Source organism: Polypterus senegalus, chromosome 3 (assembly GCF_016835505.1).
Source record: "Polypterus senegalus isolate Bchr_013 chromosome 3, ASM1683550v1, whole genome shotgun sequence".
Classification (NCBI taxonomy): Eukaryota; Metazoa; Chordata; class Cladistia; order Polypteriformes; family Polypteridae; genus Polypterus; species Polypterus senegalus.
In genome coordinates this window covers 105296768-105319401 of record NC_053156.1, presented here as the reverse complement: position 1 = coordinate 105319401, position 22634 = coordinate 105296768, and the positions used below count along the sequence as shown (strand labels likewise).

The 22634-nt window shown below is 35.7% G+C and overlaps 1 protein-coding gene across 3 annotated transcripts in view; it reads right to left on the bottom strand.

Annotated features, from left to right (window-relative positions):
• Positions 1-22634, bottom strand: part of sntg2 (syntrophin, gamma 2) — a 732424-nt gene that overhangs the window by 131132 nt on the left and 578658 nt on the right. For 2 of the 3 annotated variants that reach the window (XM_039747724.1, XM_039747725.1), the window contains 2 exons: positions 18010-18048; positions 7193-7309 (listed from right to left, as the gene is read on the bottom strand). In XM_039747724.1, coding sequence (XP_039603658.1) covers positions 7193-7309; positions 18010-18048 — 156 coding nt within the window. Of the gene's footprint in view, positions 1-7192; positions 7325-18009; positions 18049-22634 lie in introns of all 3 variants that reach the window. The other variant, XM_039747723.1, reaches the window with a different exon arrangement.

Genomic DNA, 22634 nt, shown 5'->3' with positions numbered 1-22634 from the left:
TCCTGTCTGATAGAGCACACTGTTGGTCAGAACTGGTGCTACTACCCAAGTCCTAGCCACAAAACATATTAGTGTAGACACCTGAAGATAAGCCCATCCACTGATAAGCTGACCCTCGATATTGTAACCCCTTATACTTTGCACACTTGCATACTCAAAAATGAATGGATATTATTGTGCTTATTTAAAAAAGACACTACATAAGGGTGAAGACTATTAAATATAACACTCCAATTAAAAAATATAAATAAAAAAACCTTCTTTTCACTATAATATATACTAATATATACTAAATCAAACTTTAAAAAAATCTCCAAAAAACTGGATTTTACAGTATATGGGCCTAACCAAGGCATCAAGACATTTTATGATGCACAACCCTGAAATCATTCTTTGTGCCCCAGTCTGTCAGCTATCATTGTACCAAGTTTAGATTTCATATAATAATAAATAATAATACATTTTATTAATATAGTGCCTTTCCCATGCTCAAGGCACTTACAGAATATAAGAAAGAACGGCAGGGTTTACAGTATATAGCATATACTTATACTAGCAATGTTTTACAGTTTGGCATAACTTGTCCCGTTTATTAAAACATTTAGACTCTTATACATAAGCAGTGTCTCAAGAAAGTATTGCAGCTGCAGTTATATACAAAACTATACGTATACAGATACACACACACGCTATAAATATATAAACTCTGAAGCCAGTAAGTAAAGAATTTTTAAGTTTGCATGTATAATTATGTACTCATCCAAACCTGTACTTTCAGAATTAATTTTCACACCAGTCCTTGAAACAATTTCTGTTTACAACTAGACAACTAGAAACCTGACATTTTCTACAAAGGATTGGAGTTTTTATGCTGCAGTTCAAACAAGCTCTCCTGCCTCCCATTGCAGTTGCACCATATAGGTTTTGTGTGTTCTAAATTATTTATTTGTTAATGTTGCTTTTTTTCTTGCATTTTGCATCTAGAATAAACTAAGTACGTACATATACTTTCATACTAGCTTTGTCCAATTTTGGGTCATGGGGTGGAGGCAACACTTTTTCTTTGCAGGCCTGGGCACCAGGCAGGAAGCAGCATAGGACGGACTCACACAGAGTTAGTCACACAAACATACACCTAAATCTTTCACACATATGCCACTTTAGAGTTTCCAATCAGCCTAAACAGCACCTTTTTGGCATGCAAGTCAAAAACTGGCATACTCAAAACAGTGGAGTGGAACAGTGACATCCGATCAATTGGGGAAAGAGGGGAATCCCACATGACACTGCAAAGTGTATGGCACGGCATGGAACAATACAAGTACATTGAAGAGTGGTCCCCTGTGAAAGTTCAAGCAGCGTGATTCGGTGATATTTGATTGATTTGTCACGACATCACACTGTGAGCAGCGCAGCTTCATATAAGTACATTTGATCAAAGAGCGATCCCTCGTGAAAGTTTGTACACCATGATTCAGTGACATTCAGTGGATTTGTCATTTACCAGGGTTCTCTGTGATTAATGGTAGACAGTAAACATTGTTAAAATGGTACCGAAAAATGACACTTGTTAGTTGAATTTTCAGTCATTTTAGCATATTTCATCAGTGCTGTATGAGCGATTAAAACTGTTTGAAAGAAATACTTTGATCATTTCTATCAAAAAAAAGCCTTTAAACTGGGGAGGGATCTTACATTTCACATCAGGCGCACAGTTTCTTTAATAAGCCTATCTGAGAGTTTTCCATAGCACTTTCAGAGCTACTGTGCCACTTCATCCCTTCCATAAGAGGGAACACTCATTTCCACAGCTTGGCCTTTGCTGTAGAAATAACCCAGCCACAGGGGATACATAAACAAGTGTGTTTCTTCATGCCGGTCCCAAGCCCAGATAAATGGGGAGGGTTATGTCATGAAGGGCATCCGGTGCAAAATTTTGCCAAATGAATATGCAGACCACAATAAAGATTTCCATTCCGGACTGGTAGAGCTCCGGGTTAGCAATGGTCACCACCAGTACTGTTTGCTGTAAACATGCATGCCCCTTGTCTGCTGTTTGCAAAATGAGAGCTAAAATTTTCCAAGATTTATTTTAAGAGGTGGTAGAAAGCCTTCTATATCAATTTCATGTTTAATGTGTTCCACTATCTATCATTTACTGCAAGGTCCACTCATTTCCACAGCTGAAGCAAAGCTGTATAATTGCTCCCTGACTGCTGCTTGCATGATGAATTCTGGAATTATAAAATTGTTCAAAACTGACTTAAAAAGATTGGTGATAATTTTCTATATTATTTTCCTCTTCACTGTGTCATTGAATATCATCCACTGGAGGGGACACTCATTTCCATATCTGGAGCAGAACCATAAAAATGCATGCCCACTGACTTCTGCTTGCAAAATAAACACTAAACTGCTAAAACTGTGCCAAATCTATGTGAAATCTATTTGAATTACTTGATTGTTGGAAGTCTTTTACATCAATTTCTACTCCACTGTACCTCCTTCGGTTGGGGGTTACTCATTTCCATGGCTGGAGTAAGAAATGTGTGCACCCTGCCTGCTGCTTTTTCCGTACCATTTTAACAAAGTTTATTGTCTGTCAATCAATCACAGTGCAAACTGGTAAAGTGACGTGTAATACACCTGGAACCTAAAACGCAGACATCATTACATCATTGCTGTGCGTGAGGAAACAGCAGGCTGGCAGCTCCATGTGCTTGTTTACTGAAGGGCAGACTGGAATTTTTCATGGAGCACACATTAAATCAAAAGAAAACATGGCACGCAAAGATGTGCAAACACAAGGAGATCCGTGACAATCACAGCAAAGTGCGACTGCACCAAATCAGAAGGAACACTGAACACAGAAATTTTCATAAGAGGGGAACACAGTTGCAAACTAACTTATACTACCTTAGGAGTTTAACAGACTTAGTACGGTAGGTAATGTCAGTGCTTTTATTTTCTATGGCTAGTTCAAGTACAGAACAGCCTTTCAAAGGTGTAACAATTTAGTCATGCAGATTAAGTACAAATGCAAAGTTGCGTGTCTCACATTATGTTTTATGCTAGCAGAAACCTATAAAGCTCTTCATCTTCCTGTATATTAGGTTCACTGCCCAGCTGAGTTTTCTGTCCTGTAGATTGTTCACAGAGCTCGATATAGCTGATGGAGATGCTTGTGCCATCTTTAAATTAACCGGCAGGAGAAGACTAGAGTCAAAAAAGTTATGTTCAACGCATTTGCCCTATGCCTTTAAAAGACTCTGCTATTTTTCTTTCATGTTCAAGAATAAAGTGTGTTTAAACAGACTTTTCTGATTATTTTCTGTGAAACTCTGGACCTGAAATGTGACTCTGTGTAGATTGAATTGAACAGCTTGTGGTCTGGGAGTTCCCTTCATGGCCAGAGCGAGAGATGTTTTTACATAACTATTTACTGCAGGTATGCCACGGTGAAAAATGGAATAAAGCCAATATGCCATTCCAGTACAGCCCATTTCAAGCCCTGATCTTCAGTAAAAACTACACTTAGCCTACAGTTCAGAAAGTACACATTCTTCCATAATATATTACTTCAGAATGTCATGGTGATATCTTTTGCGGGAGTCCACCAAACTTGATATGAGCTCTCTCATAATATTTATTATATAGAACTGCTGCTCTACTGTGAAGTTGTGGCTAGCGATTAGACATTCTTTATGAATATTGTACGACCTTTGACTAGATATATTATACACTTTGATTGTTGGATTAATACAATAAATAGGAAAAGCTGGGTGCATGATAAATTACAGCTCTTCTATTACCCATTGTGGTGGACGACCAGGGCCCTTGCCTGGCTGGGACACCCCTTTAATGGAAATTCCAGGGGAGAGAACCTATTCAGAACATTACCTCCCCCGGAGTGCTAGAGGGCAGCCCCCTGGCATGCAACAGCGCCACAGGTTTGGAGAATGGAAGCTCAACCTTGCTGGGGAAGTGCTGCCAGAACTGGGTCAACAAAAACCTGGAGCACTTCCAGGTGCCTTATAAAAGGAGCCAGCAGCCACTTCTCCGGGAGCCAGAGTCAGGTGGGAGAGGGCGAAGCTTGTCTGGAGGAAGGATAGAAGAGAAAGAAAAGAGTTTTGTGGAGAGCTGTGACTGTGTTGTGCTTGTGAAAAATGAGGGAAGGGGTTTCACACGAGGGAAAAATAAAAAATAAAAAATGTGTGCCTTGAACTTGTGTCCCACACCTGTCTGTGTCGGGTTCGGGCGGCGGTGAGTCCCTTCTGGTCCACACCATGAAACTGGGAAATAAGTTACAGTAAGAGAATTATGCAACAGACACAATTCTACTAACATGTATAGTAACTGTCGTCATTACTTTATATAAGAATTTCAGGGCTTTTTCATACAGTCAAAGTGAACAATGCTTAAAATAAATTTGAGCACTGCAGATAAATGCCCTGCACACAGATTTTTTGTCTATTTTAGATCCTAAAATTCAAGGCTTATCCTAAAGTATATACTGCATTTTCTATAAAGGCGGAGTGGTGGCTCTGAGGCTAGGGATCTGCACTGGCAATCGGAAGGTTGCTGGTTTGAATCCCGTAAATGCCAATAGAGACTCTGCTCTGTTGGGCCCTTGAGCAAGGCCCTTAACCTGCAATTGCTGAGCGCTTTGAGTAGTGAGAAAACCACTATATAAATGCAAAGAATTATTATTAAAGTATATAATAGTGTAAAAGAAGCACTGTGGCTTACCTGCTGCACCTGTTCTATAGACTTAGGAAAACTAATAACTTGATCTTAAGTTGGATTTCAGTATCATTTAATTCTAAGTGTATAAAACACTGGCCTTATATGGCCAGCCTGCATCTGAAAGATTTCAGTTTTTGATTTTTAGTAAATGTGAATACCTTTCTGAAAAATGTTTTCACCTTGACCTTATGGGTTATTGAGTGTAGATTGAAAGACAAATATGACAAATGTATTAATTCATTTGAAATTAAATATACGGCACAATAAAGTGTGCAGAAAACGAAGGGGTCTGAATACTGAAAACCACTGTATATCCACAAATACATACACAGTAAAAACTTCATATTTAGTGCTGCTTCATTATATTTTCATTAAATATAATTATTGCATGTAAGACATACTCTTATACTTAAATATAACTATATAACTAAAAATATATCTTCTAAACAAACAAAAAAAAAACATTCAAACAGTCATTACAATAACATTGCAATTCAACAGAATACCACTTTTTTGCAGAAATTGAATTAATTCAATTTGTCCTGCAGTTTCATGGTCCCATTACATATGGGACAAGTATATAAGTGTGTAGTAAATTAATTTTTCCTACTTTTTTGTTTTAACACATTTTGATGTTTTTCCTTGGAGAAAAAGTAGTCATCAACAGATGATGGGCCTTAAAACAAGACTCTTTAAATTGCTTTAAATCAGTTATAAGGGCTCTTTTTCAGCATGGAAAACAAATCTGAAAGATAAGACATGTTCCTGCCATACCTTTGATTTACAACAATTTAATCTAAGTAAATACCGAAAATTAGGTATGTGAACTATCAGTAGACATAAAAGTGTAGTATATGAGCTTTAGAGATTGCTTAATAAAATAAGCAAAATCTTTGTATACATAGTGGTGCTAAATTATTAGCTACTAGCCGTCCTCCGCGGCTCCACCTGCGCAGTAGTGAAACAGGACAGTGAGGAGGGCCCTGCCTGGCTCCCCACTCCTAATGTCATGCTTTCCCTCCTCTTAGCCCGCAGCCTCTGTCTTGGATTAGTGCGAATATATCGCTCCTGCAAGCGAACTATGATTCTTAGTGCAATGAGGGAAGTTGCAAAATCAACCGCAATTTTCAAGCAAATCATAAAAAAACCATCATCTAAATCTGTTAAGTAGTTCTCTCATTCGTTAGCTAAGCGGACGTAAGGCTTCTCCTCCCCCTTCCCCTCAGCCTGTTGCATGTTTCTAGGATTTGCACAAATAAATTGGTACTGCAAGCAAACTATGATACATAGCGCAATGAGAGAAGTTGCAAATTCGATGTTCAAGCAATTATAGAAAATAAAACACTCTAAATCTGTTAAGTAGTTCTCTCGTGAAAAGCGGACAGACATACAGACAGACAGACATTGGATTTTATACATATAAAGATTATTCAATTTAAAGTTAAACTGTGTATATTTTTTCATATTATTCTTACTTCATTATATATTACTGATAAAGCCATTTCAAGAAAGAAAAAACACTTTCATAGAAACATCCATCAACATTACAGTTTAATTAAGCAAACATTTTGATCAATAACATACAGTATTATTTTTAAACATATATAATAATAGTAATAGTATTACTGAGGAATAATATTTCTGGATTGTTTGTCCAGTTACATAACAAAAATCTTTAAAGGGAATCATGACAGATTTCAAATCAACACATTTTTAATAAGAAGGATACAAATACATGGCACCAACAAGGTTTTTCCATTTTTCTAATTTTCTTCTTTTCTTAGAACAAATAGCATTTCAAAATTAGAAGATTGACTGAAGTGATTTATTTTCTTGTATATGTAGCAGGGTACAAGAGAGTTAGGATCTTACACATGAGACATCATCCTCTTACAGTACAAAACCATGTGGGTAACTCAGAATAAGAGAGTTCTCCTTTAAATAAACTGGCCATAGTGGTTTTAATGCTGCCACTCCACAACAAAGGCATCACAACTACTAGGATATGTGTATTCCCAGAACCAGAGTGAGCTGCAGATATTCTCATTTTAAATATATGCCTGTTTTCTATTCATCACCTTAAAACTGTTATGTCTTACAAGTTCTGTCATTGTTTAATCCATGCCAGCATTAATGTCTGTCCACCTAGTTACTGTGCCCTCTTAACACAATTTTTAGATCGTAACACACTATAGTTGTTTCTGCAGGTAGCCCTATACAAAGTTCCATGACTGATGTGAAGAGTATAGTAGCTTTGTATGTTCCTCAGTTGTTCCCTCCTAAGCTGCTGACATGATGTACAATTTTAATAAAAATGTTCTGGGAGATACTAAGGCTGTAATATTACAAATATTTCATACAGAACTTCAAATGCTTTTAAATACAGTGTGTATACAAAAGCTCCATTTTAAATTAAAGAATGTTTTAAAAAATTTGTTCTTCCTACCGGTGGGTTGCAGAATATGTACAATGAAGAGCCTTTCAATGCCAGAAATTTGAACTTGTATAGGTGTGAAGAATCAGTGTCTTGTATCCTTTCGCTGACCCAACCCATATGAATAATCTGTAAAAGAAAAACCTTCACAAAATGAAAATAATGTATCAAAAAATACACTATAATTTATAAGCATAATGCTTCTGGAAGTTGTTGTACTGTCAATAATTAATGTTAATTATGTTTATTCCCTTTATATTCTTATATTCAAAGCATAAAATACAAAGCAAGAATACATTCATAACCTTGAGAAAAACTATTTATTGTTATTAAAACATTAAACATTATTCAATTGCTTTTCTGAAGCTACTTATTATACTGTATTATTCTAAAAAAGAATGACTTGCCTTGGAGAAATTCAGTTACCTTGGCATTTAATCCAAGACACAGGGTAGAGATTGACCAGTGAATTCATTTTAACAAATGTTTTATAGAACTGTGACAGTAAAACAGGTGCTAAGTCTGCTAACCAAGCTTTCGATTTTCCGGTTTAGTCTAAATTCCCATTATTACATATGGTCATGAGTTCTGAATATAGTCTGAAAGAGTAAGACAATGTGTGCACAAGTGATCAGAATGAGGTTCCTGTACAAGGTTAATGGGCTTACACTCTGGGACAGATTGAAAAGTTCAGCAATAAGGCACAATGTCAGAGCAGAATTGCTGCATCTCCAGATTTAAAGGAGACAGGTAAGATGGTTTGGGCTATTGGTAGTTAGGCTATTCATGCTGAGTTTCCAAAAGAAAGTGTACAAGGCATAGCTCACTTGAAGAAGGCATAGGGGCAGACCTAGGACACATTTCAGGGAAGTGTCTGGAGAACATTTCAGTTAGAGATTAAGACACCTGGGGCCTCATGTATAAATGGTGCATACGCACAAAAATGTTCTGTATGCCCGTTTCCACACTCACATCCCGATGTATAAAAACTAAACTTGGTGTAAAGCCACACACATTTTCATGCCAGGTCAATCCCATGCTTGCGCAAGTTCTATGCTCGGTTTTTCAAACTGGCAGCACCCAGCGTCAAAGTAGTGCTACTGTTCCTGTGTGGTTTTACTTCATTTTTTTTAGATTCACATCCCTGATGCATCTTTATCAAATACACTGAAATTAACTGCATATCGTTTATTAGTTTAAGGCATCTGATTGTAATCAACCTGTAACCATATAATGGTGCACAGAATGGCCAAACTATTTTAAATACTATAGCTGCTTTAGCATTGTCAGTGTCAGTGCACCACTCAGAGTATTTAACCCACTGTATCTGAGTGTGGAATCACAGCTGTGCAGCAGCTAATTGGATTATAGGGATACAGCATCTAGCACGTGCTGTCTCAGCCATGCGCACAGTCTATAGGGCGGTCCAGATCTAATTATGCAATTTTCATTACGCAATAACTTATTAAGATTATTAAATAGAAAATCACCCGAAAAATCAAGAAGTGTGCGAACTGACAACATGAAGAATCATCTTTGCACTGAACTGGAATTGTCCCCGCATAAATCAAAGTCATCCAGACGATCTGGATCTACATAATTAGACATGGACTACCCTGTATTTTAACATACTCCATACAGTATGGCAAATACTTCAGAGTCTTTCCTGTAGGCACCTCACGCTTCAGAAACAGCTTCATCCCAAGTGCTCTAAACGAACATAATCAGTCCATCAAGTGTTCCTGGTAGAACTGTTTGTACTTATAAGTACAATCACCTCACTGTAAACTTGCACTACAGTTATAATATTGCACAGCCTGAGCCAATTTATAAAGTGTGTATTTACATATGATGATAACTGGCTTCTAAGTCGATTTAGATTTCACAAGCGATATCTTCTTGGAGCTCTTGATATCATTTAAAGATGAAATGCAGTAAAGCATATTTATTTCATTATACAGAGAAAAATCAAGCAAAATGACACATTTTATTGGCTAACTAAAAAGATCACAATATGCAAGCTTTTGAGGCAACTCTAGCCCCTTCTTCAGGCAAGATGTTCTACTTTAATGACAAATTAAACTACTCGATTAAACTGGAACTTTAAGATTAAAGTTGACATTTGTACATTTTTTGAACTGTGTCCCTGTGTTGTTATTCTTTTCTCTGTACCTTAATACGCTTCCATATGACACTCAGAGAGTGGGCTACAACTTGTCTTTTCACAGCTACTTTGATATCAGACCACTTCTTATTTACTTTGAACAGTTTGTGACTTTCTGAAGTTGAACTTTCGAGTTTCTCCTCCACTCTATTACTCAATCAACTTCTTTGTGTTGTTTATATCACTGCTTATACCAACAAATAGTATGTTTTTCCTTGCCTATACTTGGTATTCGCTGAAATTCTTCTTTTCCCCCCTTGCTTTTGCCACCGTCTTTTCACAGAACGCAAAAAAAAAGGGGCTATTTATATTGATTTGCATATTCAAAGAGGCGTAATTCTTGGAAGGGCAGCAGGCACATGCACGAGATTACATTTCACGCAGACTGGGATTTATGTAGCGTAAAAACATGGAAGTTGGCGTATGCACAGATGTATGCATCTCTTTTTTTATTGTGTACGCACATTTCAGCTTTTGTCTGTACACCATGTTTTAGTGTGAATTGTATGTATAGTGTTATGCAACTATCTATTCATTTAATTAAACATACTAATTTTTTTACTTCACTTTTCATCTATAGCAGAGATGTGTGTCATAATTCAATTGCATTGCTTTCATTGTTTACAAAATACATGATTTGTCCTATATTCTGCTTATTCTAACAGTACTAGATTATGTCTCTAATGTTTAAGGTGTTTTCATAACAGTCTGGTGAACACTTGTGTCTGCAGATTTGTGTTCCAACGTTTTATTTCAGAGGTTAGTTGCTGCATCTAATGATTTGTTTTCTCATTTTCTTTTCATGAAGACACTAGTCTATGTTTAATTTTTGAAAAACAAGTTACTTATAATGAATAAACCTTTTTAAACTACATATGTTAATTTTTTTATTTAACTTTGTAGGTAAGAGTTTAATTGAAGAAGTCTTTTAAGTGTTTAATTTAAAGAAGCTAATCAGCAAATGGTATAAAGTCATTGTATGTGCATTTCTGATTGATGGCTCTGTCAACAGGGACTGACAGGCAGAAAAAGTGACACAGGGTGGGGTCAAGGATCAGAAAAGGTCTAAGTATACAGCAAAGAGATGGAGGAATGGCAGGTCACAAGGAGATACATGTTTTCCAGGATAACACAAAGTCAAAACTAGAATCACTATCAATCAAAATTAAAGTCAAAATGGACCTAACTGGATGCCAACAAGCTATAAAGATCTGGATGTCTGAGAACATGAAAAAGAAAGCAGCAAGCAACATGGTTAATTTAATTGATCCAGAGACAATACATAAAGAAAAAAAAAAGTAATTAAGATTCTCTGGGATCCCCTACAAAACTACATTTGACCACAATAAAAAATCATTTCAGGCAAATAAAATTCAACACAATTTGCAAAATGATAATACTGGGAAGTATAAGGAGGCATACACTAGCAGAGACAATGTACATCATCAAGGCAGTAAATAAGGAAGGCACTGTCCGGGGCTGTGATCCCTCTATAGATGCACAGTTTTCCAGAATGGGAAAGGACTGGGACACACTAGAAATAAAGAGTGAGGGAGAACTTAAACGCTAGTATATACGGTATATTCAGAAAAGGATGAAGAGATCACAAAATTAAATATTTAACTTTTCCAATGTGGACATGCTCTACTTTTGAGAAAAGAACAGCAAAAAATTGTACATGACAGCAGAGATACAATACTTGACTGAATGATGCAGGAAAAAAGAGTATAGAGAAAGAGCAAGTATTAGGGAAATTTAGAGACACTGGAGACAAAAGCCTGTTGAAATGTGAAAACCTACAATGAAGAGTGCTTTTTTAAAATGTTTCTATTCGTTAATTCATGAATACTGTGATTCATTTAATTTTACTTTAAACACATGCCCAATGGTATGAGCTGAATTATAAATAGCAACTGACAAAGGGTAGAAAAATTCCAAATGAGTACTTTGTTTTAAAAGAAAAACTGACCTCTGTCAATTTAGCTGAATGTAGCTGATTTAGAGGATATATGGGATGAATAAGTTTACCATTCAAATTAAAGTTATAAAACTCACATTATCTTGCATGTATTAGATCACCTATACCTCAGTTTATTTCATTATGTAACAGACGTTTCTTTAATTAATGCACTAATTCTGACTCTACTGCACTGTCTTTAGCCAGATTTTGTTGTTCAAAAGAAAAAAAAACATCTCTCTGATACATACTGCTAGTGTATACTAAAAACTGCACAATTAGAATTAACAAATCAGTTCAAAATGACTACTGTACTACTGATGTTGACATCTACATTTTGGCATTTCAAATCTAAATTGACTGACCGTGAGTTTGGGTTTGTGTTGGTGCTCTGTGATGGACTGCTATCCTGGACTAGGTCCCCTTGTGCTATTTGTATCAGGACACAGTCTTGTTTTCTGAAAAAGCTGCTAGCTTTTATATTGCTTACAAAATAGGGAATAATAAAAAGTATAACAATTTTATTGTCAATTGCTTTTTGTCATTTTCAACAGAAAAGTAAGCAAGCTTTAATGTTGCATATGGAAGAATAGTACAATTTAAAGCTATTATGCAGAATAGTGTCAAACAATTTGCAGTGCTATTACTGCTTAATTTTTATAACAATGTGATTTCCTAATCACTCCCTGGCTGACCACCCACAATGAAGCAATTATTATAACAAAAGATACATATTTATTTTTTGGTCTTGCCCAGAAAGAAGCTCTGAATATATTACTATTACATCTGTTAAGAAGATTTTAAATATATCACAAGTGCAGGAAAGAAAGTAGAAATTATAACTTTGTTACATGTATGTCATTTGAAATACCACATTCCCCCTACTGATAAAAGTAGTTGAAATACTTTATATATTTTTTAGAAAAATAATATTTTCACCAAGTGTAAGTTTTCTGCAGGTGTTAAGGTTAAATGTGAAACCAGTAAGAGAATGCTTTGTGGAACATGATGAATTTAAAAAATCAGATATGGTGGATAATTTGAAATTATCCCACATATAAAATCAAGCAAAAGTTTTATTCTTAATTAAAAGTATGATTTTATTAGCTAGCTGAAAATTCAAACTATTCAGTTGGATTGAAAAGTTCTAAGATTTATACTGAAATAAGAACATTAATTAAAATAAAAATTTTAACCAAACAAGCATTTGAAACGAGATGTACTTTCTAAATAAGCACAAGCCTTTAGTGAGTCAACCTTAAGTTAATAACAAAAATTCAGACACTTGCTCATTGCACACAGCTATTTTATATACCATTGCTACCACGCATCTTAAATCCCACCATACATACCCCACATACATAGCAACCAGATAGCATCAAAGTAACCAGAAACACAAAATGGAAATGACCATGAAATCAAGCAACATACAATGGAGGTGGCGATGAAAAGCAAATATAAAAAAGGGTGAAATGATGATGTCACCGAAAAACCAATAAAAATATTAAAATAAAAAATAACATGTTACATTTAAAAAAAATAAAAATAAGCAAAAATAATTTTAAAGAATTCCTTACAGACCGTTCCTCTTAAAGCTCAAGTTTTGAATGGGCCCATCAGGCTGAAGGAGTTGGACTGCATCACAAGATAAATTATCAGCAATATTAAGAATGGCTTCCCAATTTTATTGAAAAACTTCCTCAATTAATTTCAAATATTTCTCAAGATCTCAATTCTCTTGTTGACCTTAGCATCTAGTTTGGAACAAAAGCATTGCCAGACGTGAAAGACAAACTTTATCAGCATTTATTGACTTTGAAAACCCATGATTTAGTGTCTTAATGGATACTAGACTACCAGAACTGATGCAAAAAATAAATCTTTAGTTATAGATGTAACTGGGGATTTTGCTATTTCCTATTTATGGAAACTGACTGAAACCTGATTCTTGAAAAGTTGGGAACTCTGGAATATTATCTGAGATATAAATTTCCAGACTGCTTCAGTAATGTCTGCAAGATTTAAAAAAATAAATAGCTACTAAAAATGGTCTACAGGGAGAATTTGGTTTGGTTCTTGTTTCAATCCTGAGACATCAAGTGTTGTTTTGAAAGTCCCAAAAGTTTTACTGTCTACCATAAAACATTGGTTTCTTGTTCCAAGTGTCTAAGGTTCTCTGTGTAAAGAAAAAATTCCTAATGTTTGTGCAAAATTTACCTTTAACAAGATTCCAACTCTGCCCCCATGTTCTTGACGAACTCTTCTTTTGCATAAACTGAAAAGATTCAGCTCTTTTAATCTTTCTTCATAATTCATCACCTGAAGCCTTGGAATCAGCCTAGTCACACTTCTATGGACCTTTTCTAGCACTGCTATGTCCTTTTTTTAGCCTGGAGACCAAAACTGCACACAGTACTCCAGATGAGGCCTCACCAGTGTGTTATAAAGCTTGAGCATAACCTCCTTGGACTTGTGCTCAACACATCATGCTATATAACCTAACATTCTGTTAGCCTTATTAATGGCTTGTGAAAATTGTCTGCAATTTGATAACGTAGAGTTCACTATGACTCCTAAATCCTTCTCATATGGTGTACTCTCGATTTTGACATCCCATTGTGTATTCAAACCTAAGATTTTTACTTCCTATGTATAATTTTTTACATTTACTTACATTAAACTTCATCTGAAACAAATCTGCCCAAGCCTGTATGCTGTCCAAGTCCCTCTGTAATGATTTAATAGATTCCGTATTATCTGCCAATCCACCTATCTTATCTACAAAATTAACCAGCTTGTTACTTATATTCCTGTCTAAATCATTTATATATATATTAAAAATAGCAGCGGCCCTACCACTAACCCCTCTCTTAACAACAGCCAATTCTGATAAATTTCCTTGCACAATAAACCTCTGCTTCCTGATAGATAGTCTATCAGTTTTAAGGTTCTTGTTTCCTGCTTAAGTCTCTTGATTCTTGTTTTTCTTTAGCAGTCTTAGGAAATGCTAAGTTTTGTGGTCTGTAAAAATTAAAGAAAGTCTCTCAGTATGTTTCAGTCAGGCATGCCACTGTTCCAAGAACAATTTGATGGAAAATAATTTCCAAATAATTTTTTTTTAAATCCATGGCTTGGACGATGTTACCAAAAATGATAAAAAAAAATATTAACAATGAAAATAAAATATTAAATTGTTCTAAAAATGTATTTGATTTTTGAACTTTGTTCATGTTTAGATGCTGGGTTTCTGAGATTTTTGGGTTCTGACTTAATTAGATGACACATTTGCTTAGTAAAATGCATGGATTGTCTGAACTCTAAAACTCTATTATTAATTAGCAATAATAACCACAACATTATTTTACTTTTTCTTTTCCTTTTTTATTTTTTTACTCTTAACCGGATCATGACCTTGAGCAGCTCTGATCTTCCATGATAAAAGAGAAAAGATGATAGAACTATCAAAAGATTTTAAAATGACAAAATGTAATTTTTATTAAAGAAAAGAAATCATAGCTGCTTTTACATAGAGGACCCACACCTTAAAAATTTCATGGTTTATATATGATGGTTTATATATTTGAGACTGACTCTATACTGACGGACAGTAGAAATTGATATGCTCGAACATTTTGACCTGGAAAAAAGGCAGGCCTGCTTTGCTAGGGTGTGGATTTTTTTTACAGACCTTATATCTAGAATTCCACTAGATAGAAGGTGAAAGGAACTTATTACATAATATTTCTGCTGCTGTTATGTTTCTCCTTTGACAAAATGAGTAATAGATATAATAACAAAAATCTTATGTCTTGAGGTAATGCTTAATATGTTTGAAGGACTAAACAGAAATTTTGAGACTGTACTATTTAAAGAAAATTTGTCTCAAACAAAGTAAATTCTTTATAAGCATGCCATTTTTGCAAGATAACATCTTTGCTGTCTGTGAATAAATTAAAAATAAATTGTGTTCATCCATCTGGTTTTAATCTTCTTTTTTCATTACAGGGTCATGGAGAGCCAGAGCTTATCCTGGTAGCATTGAGCACAAGATAGGAACCATCACTGGACAAGATGACATGGATTTTAGTTTCGATTCAGTAGTATATTCATTTTCTGAATTACTTTTTTCTATTTCAGAATCACAAGAGCCTTAAATCCAGATTACAAATAAACCTGGAACAAGATATCATTTTTTTTTATTTGATTGCTTGCTTATATACAGTACATATACATATATATATATATATACACATATATACATATATACATATACATATATAGCAAAATACCCGCACTTTGCAGAGGAGAAGTAGTGTGTTAAAGAAGTAATGAAAGAAAAGAAAGATTTTAATAATAACGTAACATGATTGACAATGTAATTGTTTTGTCATTGTCATGAGTGTTGCTGGCATATATATATATATATATATACATACATATATATATATATACATATACATATATATAGACACACATTTACATACACTTATAACTATCTATCTATCTATCTATATGTATATATCTATCTATATATATATCTATATCTATCTATATTGTCTATCTATATATGTATATCTATATTTATATATATATATCTATGTATATATATATATATATATATATATATATATATATATATATATATATATATCCTTTGGGGTGCGAGCAGCTGTTGCTGGGGGTGCCAGAATCCATTGAGGAAGAAAAATTAAAAACATTATTTGTACAAAATCTTAATTTATCTATCCATTCCTAAATAATTAAATGGGCAGGCTATTTCGTATCAGTGCAATACGCTGCTTGTTAAAACGGATGACTCCTAATCTTACGTGCACTTAGTGCTGCGTGGATATTATGAACTATCGTATTTGTTCAAGTTCTATTTAAATTTTAAATATAAGTAATTTTTATTTGGTCGACAGAAATATGTTTAGTAGGAATGAAAGTTAAATATAATCATCATTGCATAAATTTTTTTTCACCATAGAAATTTAAAGACTAAATCCAACTGCCTGATGGGCTCATCAGGCAGTACACACTCACTGCACCCACTCTCGCGAATCGAACCTCAGACGTCAGTGCTAAAGGAGAAGCCTTTCATGTTGTGCTAGGGTGTGTAGTTCGTTTATTTGACAGTATGTAGATCGGGGTGTGTATATATTTATATATATATATATATATATATTACTTTTGAGAATGCAACGTATAGTTTTGTCCAGGAGGAAAGCAATGTTGCCTCAAATCAATGGCAACCTTTTGTAGGGTGTGTCCCTGAGACTTATTAATTGTCATCGCGAAGCAGAGCCTTACTGGAAATTTGAGGCATTTCAATTGAAATGAGAGATCAGGGGGTATAACGGTGATGCCAGGAATACATTCAGAGTGTGGTGCTCTGCTGTTTTTTTGTGTAGCTGCCTTCACACAGCCTCTTCGCTGCTTTATAAACGAACGCCATATAAAGCCATCACCTTGTCAATTGTGTAATGCGTTTTTTGAACAGGTTTGATGCATGGAAGTGATCACTCGTACTGCGTTCAGTAAGTTCACGTGAGCTGCTCTCTTGTGTGATGTTGCAATATCCACGGCTTAATTTAATGTTAAGTAAGACCCGGCACTTAAAAGTTTCTGGCTGCACTCCGGTTGTAATATGACGAAGCTGCGCGAGGTCACTTTTGAGAATGCAAGTATAGTTGTCCAGGAGAAAAGCAATCTTGCCTGAAACCAATGGCATCGTTTTGTAGGGTCTGTCCCTGAGACTTATTACTTGTCATCGCTCAGCAGAGCCTTACTGGAAATTGGAGGCATCTGAATTGAAATGGGAGATCAGAGGGGATAAAGGGGACGTGAGGAATACATTGAGTGTGGAGAAACTCTATAGACAGGGTGTGTATTAACTTGTGGATTTTTCTTTGAGTATTTGGTGGCAGTGTGACAAAGTTGCTTCGGAAGACGGCATTAGCCGTGGAGCTCAGCTCAGAGCAAAATGAGGTGAATGGGAGGGGAGTTGATGACGTGACTCCCCCACCCGCCTTAACTGTCAATCCCCCACAAACACACTCTCTCGGAATTTGCATAAGCACAGCCCTTCACCTGCAATTTTAACTTAGTGATCAAAACTCTCGTTTATATCCTGTGTCCTCTGATTAAACTTGTATCCCGCATTACAGTGGGCATGACAAAAACCAGTGGCAGCCTGTCTATGAACTTAATTTAAACTTTAAGTTTACAACGTGCTTTGTTTCCGAAGTAGCAGCACTCATGAATATGGTTGTAAATGTCAGTCGCTCGCTTCTTATTGTTTCGCTGCCTTCTCAATTATATAATGCATGTTTTCTTTAGCGCTTTTTGGAGCTCTTCCTGGTTTTCTACGTACTGCGTTGATAGTCAGTTAACGTGATTATGTGGGAGGTGTGATGATGTCACATGAAACTCTGCCCCCCATGGCCATCCAGCTCAACTCCATTACAGTAAATGGAGAAAAATAGCTTCCAGTTATGACCATTATGCGTAGAATTTCGAAATGAAACCTGCCCAACTTTTGTAAGTAAGCTGTAAGGAATGAGCCTGCCAAATTTCAGCCTTCTACCCACACGGGAACTTGGAGAATTAGTGATGAGTCAGTCAGTCAGTGAGTCAGTCAGTCAGTGAGGGCTTTGCCTTTTATTAGTATAGATTATAAGAAAATAACAGTTGGGAAGTAACTCTTACCTGGTCATTGGCAGAGCAGCATCTGTTCGCCATTTTCATCTGTTTGGAGAAAAAAATTAAATGTTTTGTAAATTATATATGCATTTACCATAAATAATTTATTATTTACCAATCAAGAATAGATTTTGTTGATGAGAACAGACTGCTTTCTTATACATACAAAACTAATCTAAGCAAATACCTACAATAGCAAGTGAAAATAAAAGCATAATTGATATTATTTCTTCAGCTACAGTGTATATATCATGGCTGACAAAAAACTTTACACTACATTTAGTGTACACAATTGATTAAATATAATTATTTGCCTGGAGCTACACAGCATGTCAATCTAAAATCTGAATGTTAAACCTTATTTTTGTGTGAAACTCCTTAGTCATTTCCTGATGCTGAACAGATGATCTAGTTATTGTAATTTTATAATATTGTAATATCAGAACAATTACCATCAGGGTTTGGTGCCTGAAGCAATTTTATTTTCTCTGCCATTAGGAGATGTTAATAGAAAAGACAATATTAACTTTCATTTGAATGTTGACACTGAGTTTTAATTATTATTAAAAGTAAATACTACTACTTTTTCAATTACATATTAATTAACTGTTTAAAGATGAGAAGGGCTGGATGAGCCAGTTATGTGACTTGAATTTTAGTTTAGCTAAATCTGTCCAAAAGTTTAGTGTTACTTTTTGACAAGGATTTCTTTCAGCCACCACATGTTTGTGCTTTCAAAAAACTTCCTTCTCTGAGTTAGAAATACTACAAAATTAAGGTGATTCCTTAAAATGCACAATCTTGTAAAGCTGGTCCATTCATGTCAAGCAAGATTGACTTCAGTAATGCTTTATTGTCAGATAGTTTGAATCATTCACTAAGGCTGACATTGCACAACGTGTCCCTCCAGTTATAAACTTCATTTAAATAATATTAACAAGTCATGGACAGTCAAATTGAGTGCCTGTGACTACCAGCTGCGCAGTGTGACATCCCCAGTGATTCATTGACAGAATCCTCCGATAAGGCACAGCAAAATCAAACGTGTCTTACGTCTTACAGTAAATGTGGGCTCTTGTGGGCACATCGGTTGAGTCAATGAATGCTCAATTGGAAGTACAATGCAGCCATAAGAGAAGTAAAGACACCATGAAAGATGACCATTCCCTGAAAGTGGAATCACATTATGACCCAGCATCTTATGTGGACAGACCTAATGCTATTTTGCTTTATATGGTCAAAGCTGACTGAAGCCCTTTATTTTGTGCTCCAAGCACACATTGCTAAGTTTTCATTTGACAATTAAAAGGAGTAACCTGGTTGGTACCCTAACATATCTCTGTCATACCCTGTTCTGTTTCCTGTGGCCACTCTCTCTCTTTCTATATATATATATATATACACACTAGGGGGCTATGCCCCCTGCTCATTTAGCTCGCCAACCCCTACGCACTAGCTGCTTCGCCAATCTGCAGCTCGCATATAGGGAAGCGGATGTACAACAGATTATTTTCATGGGAATTGTTACATATGCATAATAGAAGTAAGTATTTTACATTACAGCAAGTAATTAACCAAGTTAAAAATACTAAAACGTAATATATTGAAAGAAAATTATGTTTCACGTTGAGGTACAGGTGTTCGTTGCGTTATACATTTTTGTTCTGTTTAGCTTTGAAATTAACACAAATACTTTTTAAACTTACACTTTTACTGTAAAACTTCAGTAAAAACTACTTTTTGAATTAACTTTTCATCAATATTGCATAGAATTTTAATTCCGTGTTTGGACTTACATCGTGACAACACAACGTACAACTGCCCGTGAGTGAATATCGTTTCTTTCTCTCTAATAAATAAACCGACTTTTTCGAATGTTTGTCCCTGTGATTTGTTAATTGTCATAGCAGAAGCTATTCTAACGGAAAACTGTAAACCAGGGTTGCCCAACTCCAGTCCTGGTGGGCAACAGTGGATGCAAGTTTTCATTCTACACATCTTCTTTATCAGTGAGCCGTTTTTTCTGCTGATTAACTTGATTTGCCTTAGTTTTAATTGATGTGATTCAGACCCCTTAGTTATCTCCTTTTCCTAATGAGCAGCCAAACAATAATGAGACACAAAACAAGTCACCACATGTCCAGCTAGCCTGAAAATAAAGAAAGGTGGAGGTCTACGTCGTGTTGGTCTGCTCAGGTCATCAAAACATCTTGACGATGGTCTCAGAAAAAACAGTAAATCAGCAATATGCTGTGACAGAATGAGAGCAGCAACAAGTCATGATTTTCAATAATGGCTTTAATTAACAGCAAGAATTGGCTTCTCGTTAAGAAACTGGTTGGAGTGAAATTGGTTGGAGTGTGACATTCTAATTTCTGTTTGGCTGCCATTTAATAAAGAAATGAATCAATTAAGAGGACTGAATCCTTAAAAACAGGGCTATTAAAATGAAGGGAAAATGAGTTAATTAGCAGTGAAAACTGCTCGCTGATTAGGAAAAGGGATAGAATGAAAACCTGTAGCAACTGCAGCCCACCAGGACCAGAATTGGACAACCCTGCTGTAAACGTTTTAATACAAATGGCATATCAAGATATCCTTTGGTGTCTAATGTTATCTGCTGAAGATGTACTACATTACCTTTCTTGTTGCCTGTTAAAATTTTACATGTCAGAATTGTTTGACCAATTTTGAATACAACTAATCTTTTCCTATTGCATAGACCATCACTCAGACATAAATTACACAATAACATTACGATACATCCTTCTTTCAATAGTAATTCAGCCGGTGGAAGACCAGACAGTGTTAATGGTTTTAGATATTCTATGGGATATTGTAAGTTGATGTTTTCATCTTCCACAACATCACCACCAACTGTTTCAACATAGTCCATTGATGCGCATTTAACCAATTTGCCATGTAACCGATCGACAATTTTCACATTAATTTGTTTGACTTCATCGTTTTTCAGTGCTAGGATTGCCCATGTAGTCATCTCTTCTGTTGATAACTCTTCGGGATGAAATTCTTCAATAAGATTTGGACATAAGTTTTCTTTTATTGGAAACTTAAAGTGAGGAAAACATAAAAATTTATAAGTTGAGAGTCTTGTGTCTGACAAAAGCATTCACACGAATGAGAGGTGAGAGGACCGTGGTTAAAAATGGTTGAAAGAAGGGCGGGACTTGGAAAAAATCTCTTGGCAATAGTCTCGTCTCAAGATATTCTTTTATAATAGAAATATATATATATATATATATATAATGGAAGGACGGGGGAGATGACTTATGAAGGGTGTTATTTCCCCCAAACTGCTATTTGGCAGCTCTCTTGGGGTATAATGGCCCCTTGGTGTCCCACAGGGTTATATGGGACTTGGCATTGGTTCACTCAGCCCTGTTGGGTTCCAAGGATGCTGCTAGGGGGAACTGCAGGAGCTGCAAAGCCTTACTTTGGGTTTCTGCCACACCTGGCAGTAATTCCAGACCACTCTAATGAGCCACTTGGAGTTCTCCTGGGTGTGGCTTAAAAGGAGCCAGCTACCTCACAGAAGTAAGCCAGAGTCAGAGGATATCGCTTGCAAAGAGGAGTGAAAGAAGAAGTGACCTAAAGGAAAGAGAGACAAGGAGAAGAAACAGACTGTATATTGGTGCCTTATTCTTGTATACTGTTTGTACTAGGCTGCAGTGGGAAGCAGGGGAAACTGTTTCCCGATGGAAATAAATGTCTGTGTTGCAGAGATTGGTGCCTGTGACTTTTGTGTCAGTTGTTTTGGGAGCTTTCATGCTCTGGTTTGAAATCAGTCAAATAATAAACTGTTTCCGTTTTTTTATCCTTTGTCAGTATGATATTACAGTATACTTTTCAATGACACTTATTCCTGTTTCAGCTGTGTTTCAGCTGTGTTATTAAATACCACCATGCATGCTAATAGTAATTATTCTTTTTTGATTGTTTGCTTTTCTCTCGCATTCTCTCTTTCTCTGACATTTTCTGCTCCTGACACGCATTCTTTGAAGAGGAAGATATGTTTGCAATCTTTTAATTGTGAGAAAGAACTGTCATCTCTGTCTTGTCATGGAGCACAGTTTAAACTTTTGACTAAAGGGTGTTATTTCATGTCTAGAGGGCTCTAATAATATTAACAGTGTGGGAGAGTTTATAAGGGCTTAAAATATATAAAAATAACCATACAAACATATGGTTTCTACTTCGAGCGTTTTCACCTATTGCGGGGGGTTCTGGAACGCAACCCCTGCGATCGAGGAGGGATTACTGTACTGGGATCAGACAGAAGACACATAGTTCTTTGCAGGAAGCCAAAATCATATTTACCTTTGGCTAACATCTCCGGCTGAGCATGATGAACCAAACTGTGACAAGCAGTTCTGTTCTGTTGGGTACAGTATTCCTTTAATATATGTTAATTTATTTCAGTGATACTTTGCAATTGGAAATCAAAATAAATAGGTTTCAGCTTATTCCAAAACATTTTTGCAGGTGGCTGGAGCCTATGCTACAAGCACCGCATGCAAGGCAGGAACCCACCCCGAAATGGGCACACATTAACTCACATTGGGCCAATTTTCAATAGTTATTAAACAAAAATAAATCCAAGCAAACAGAGA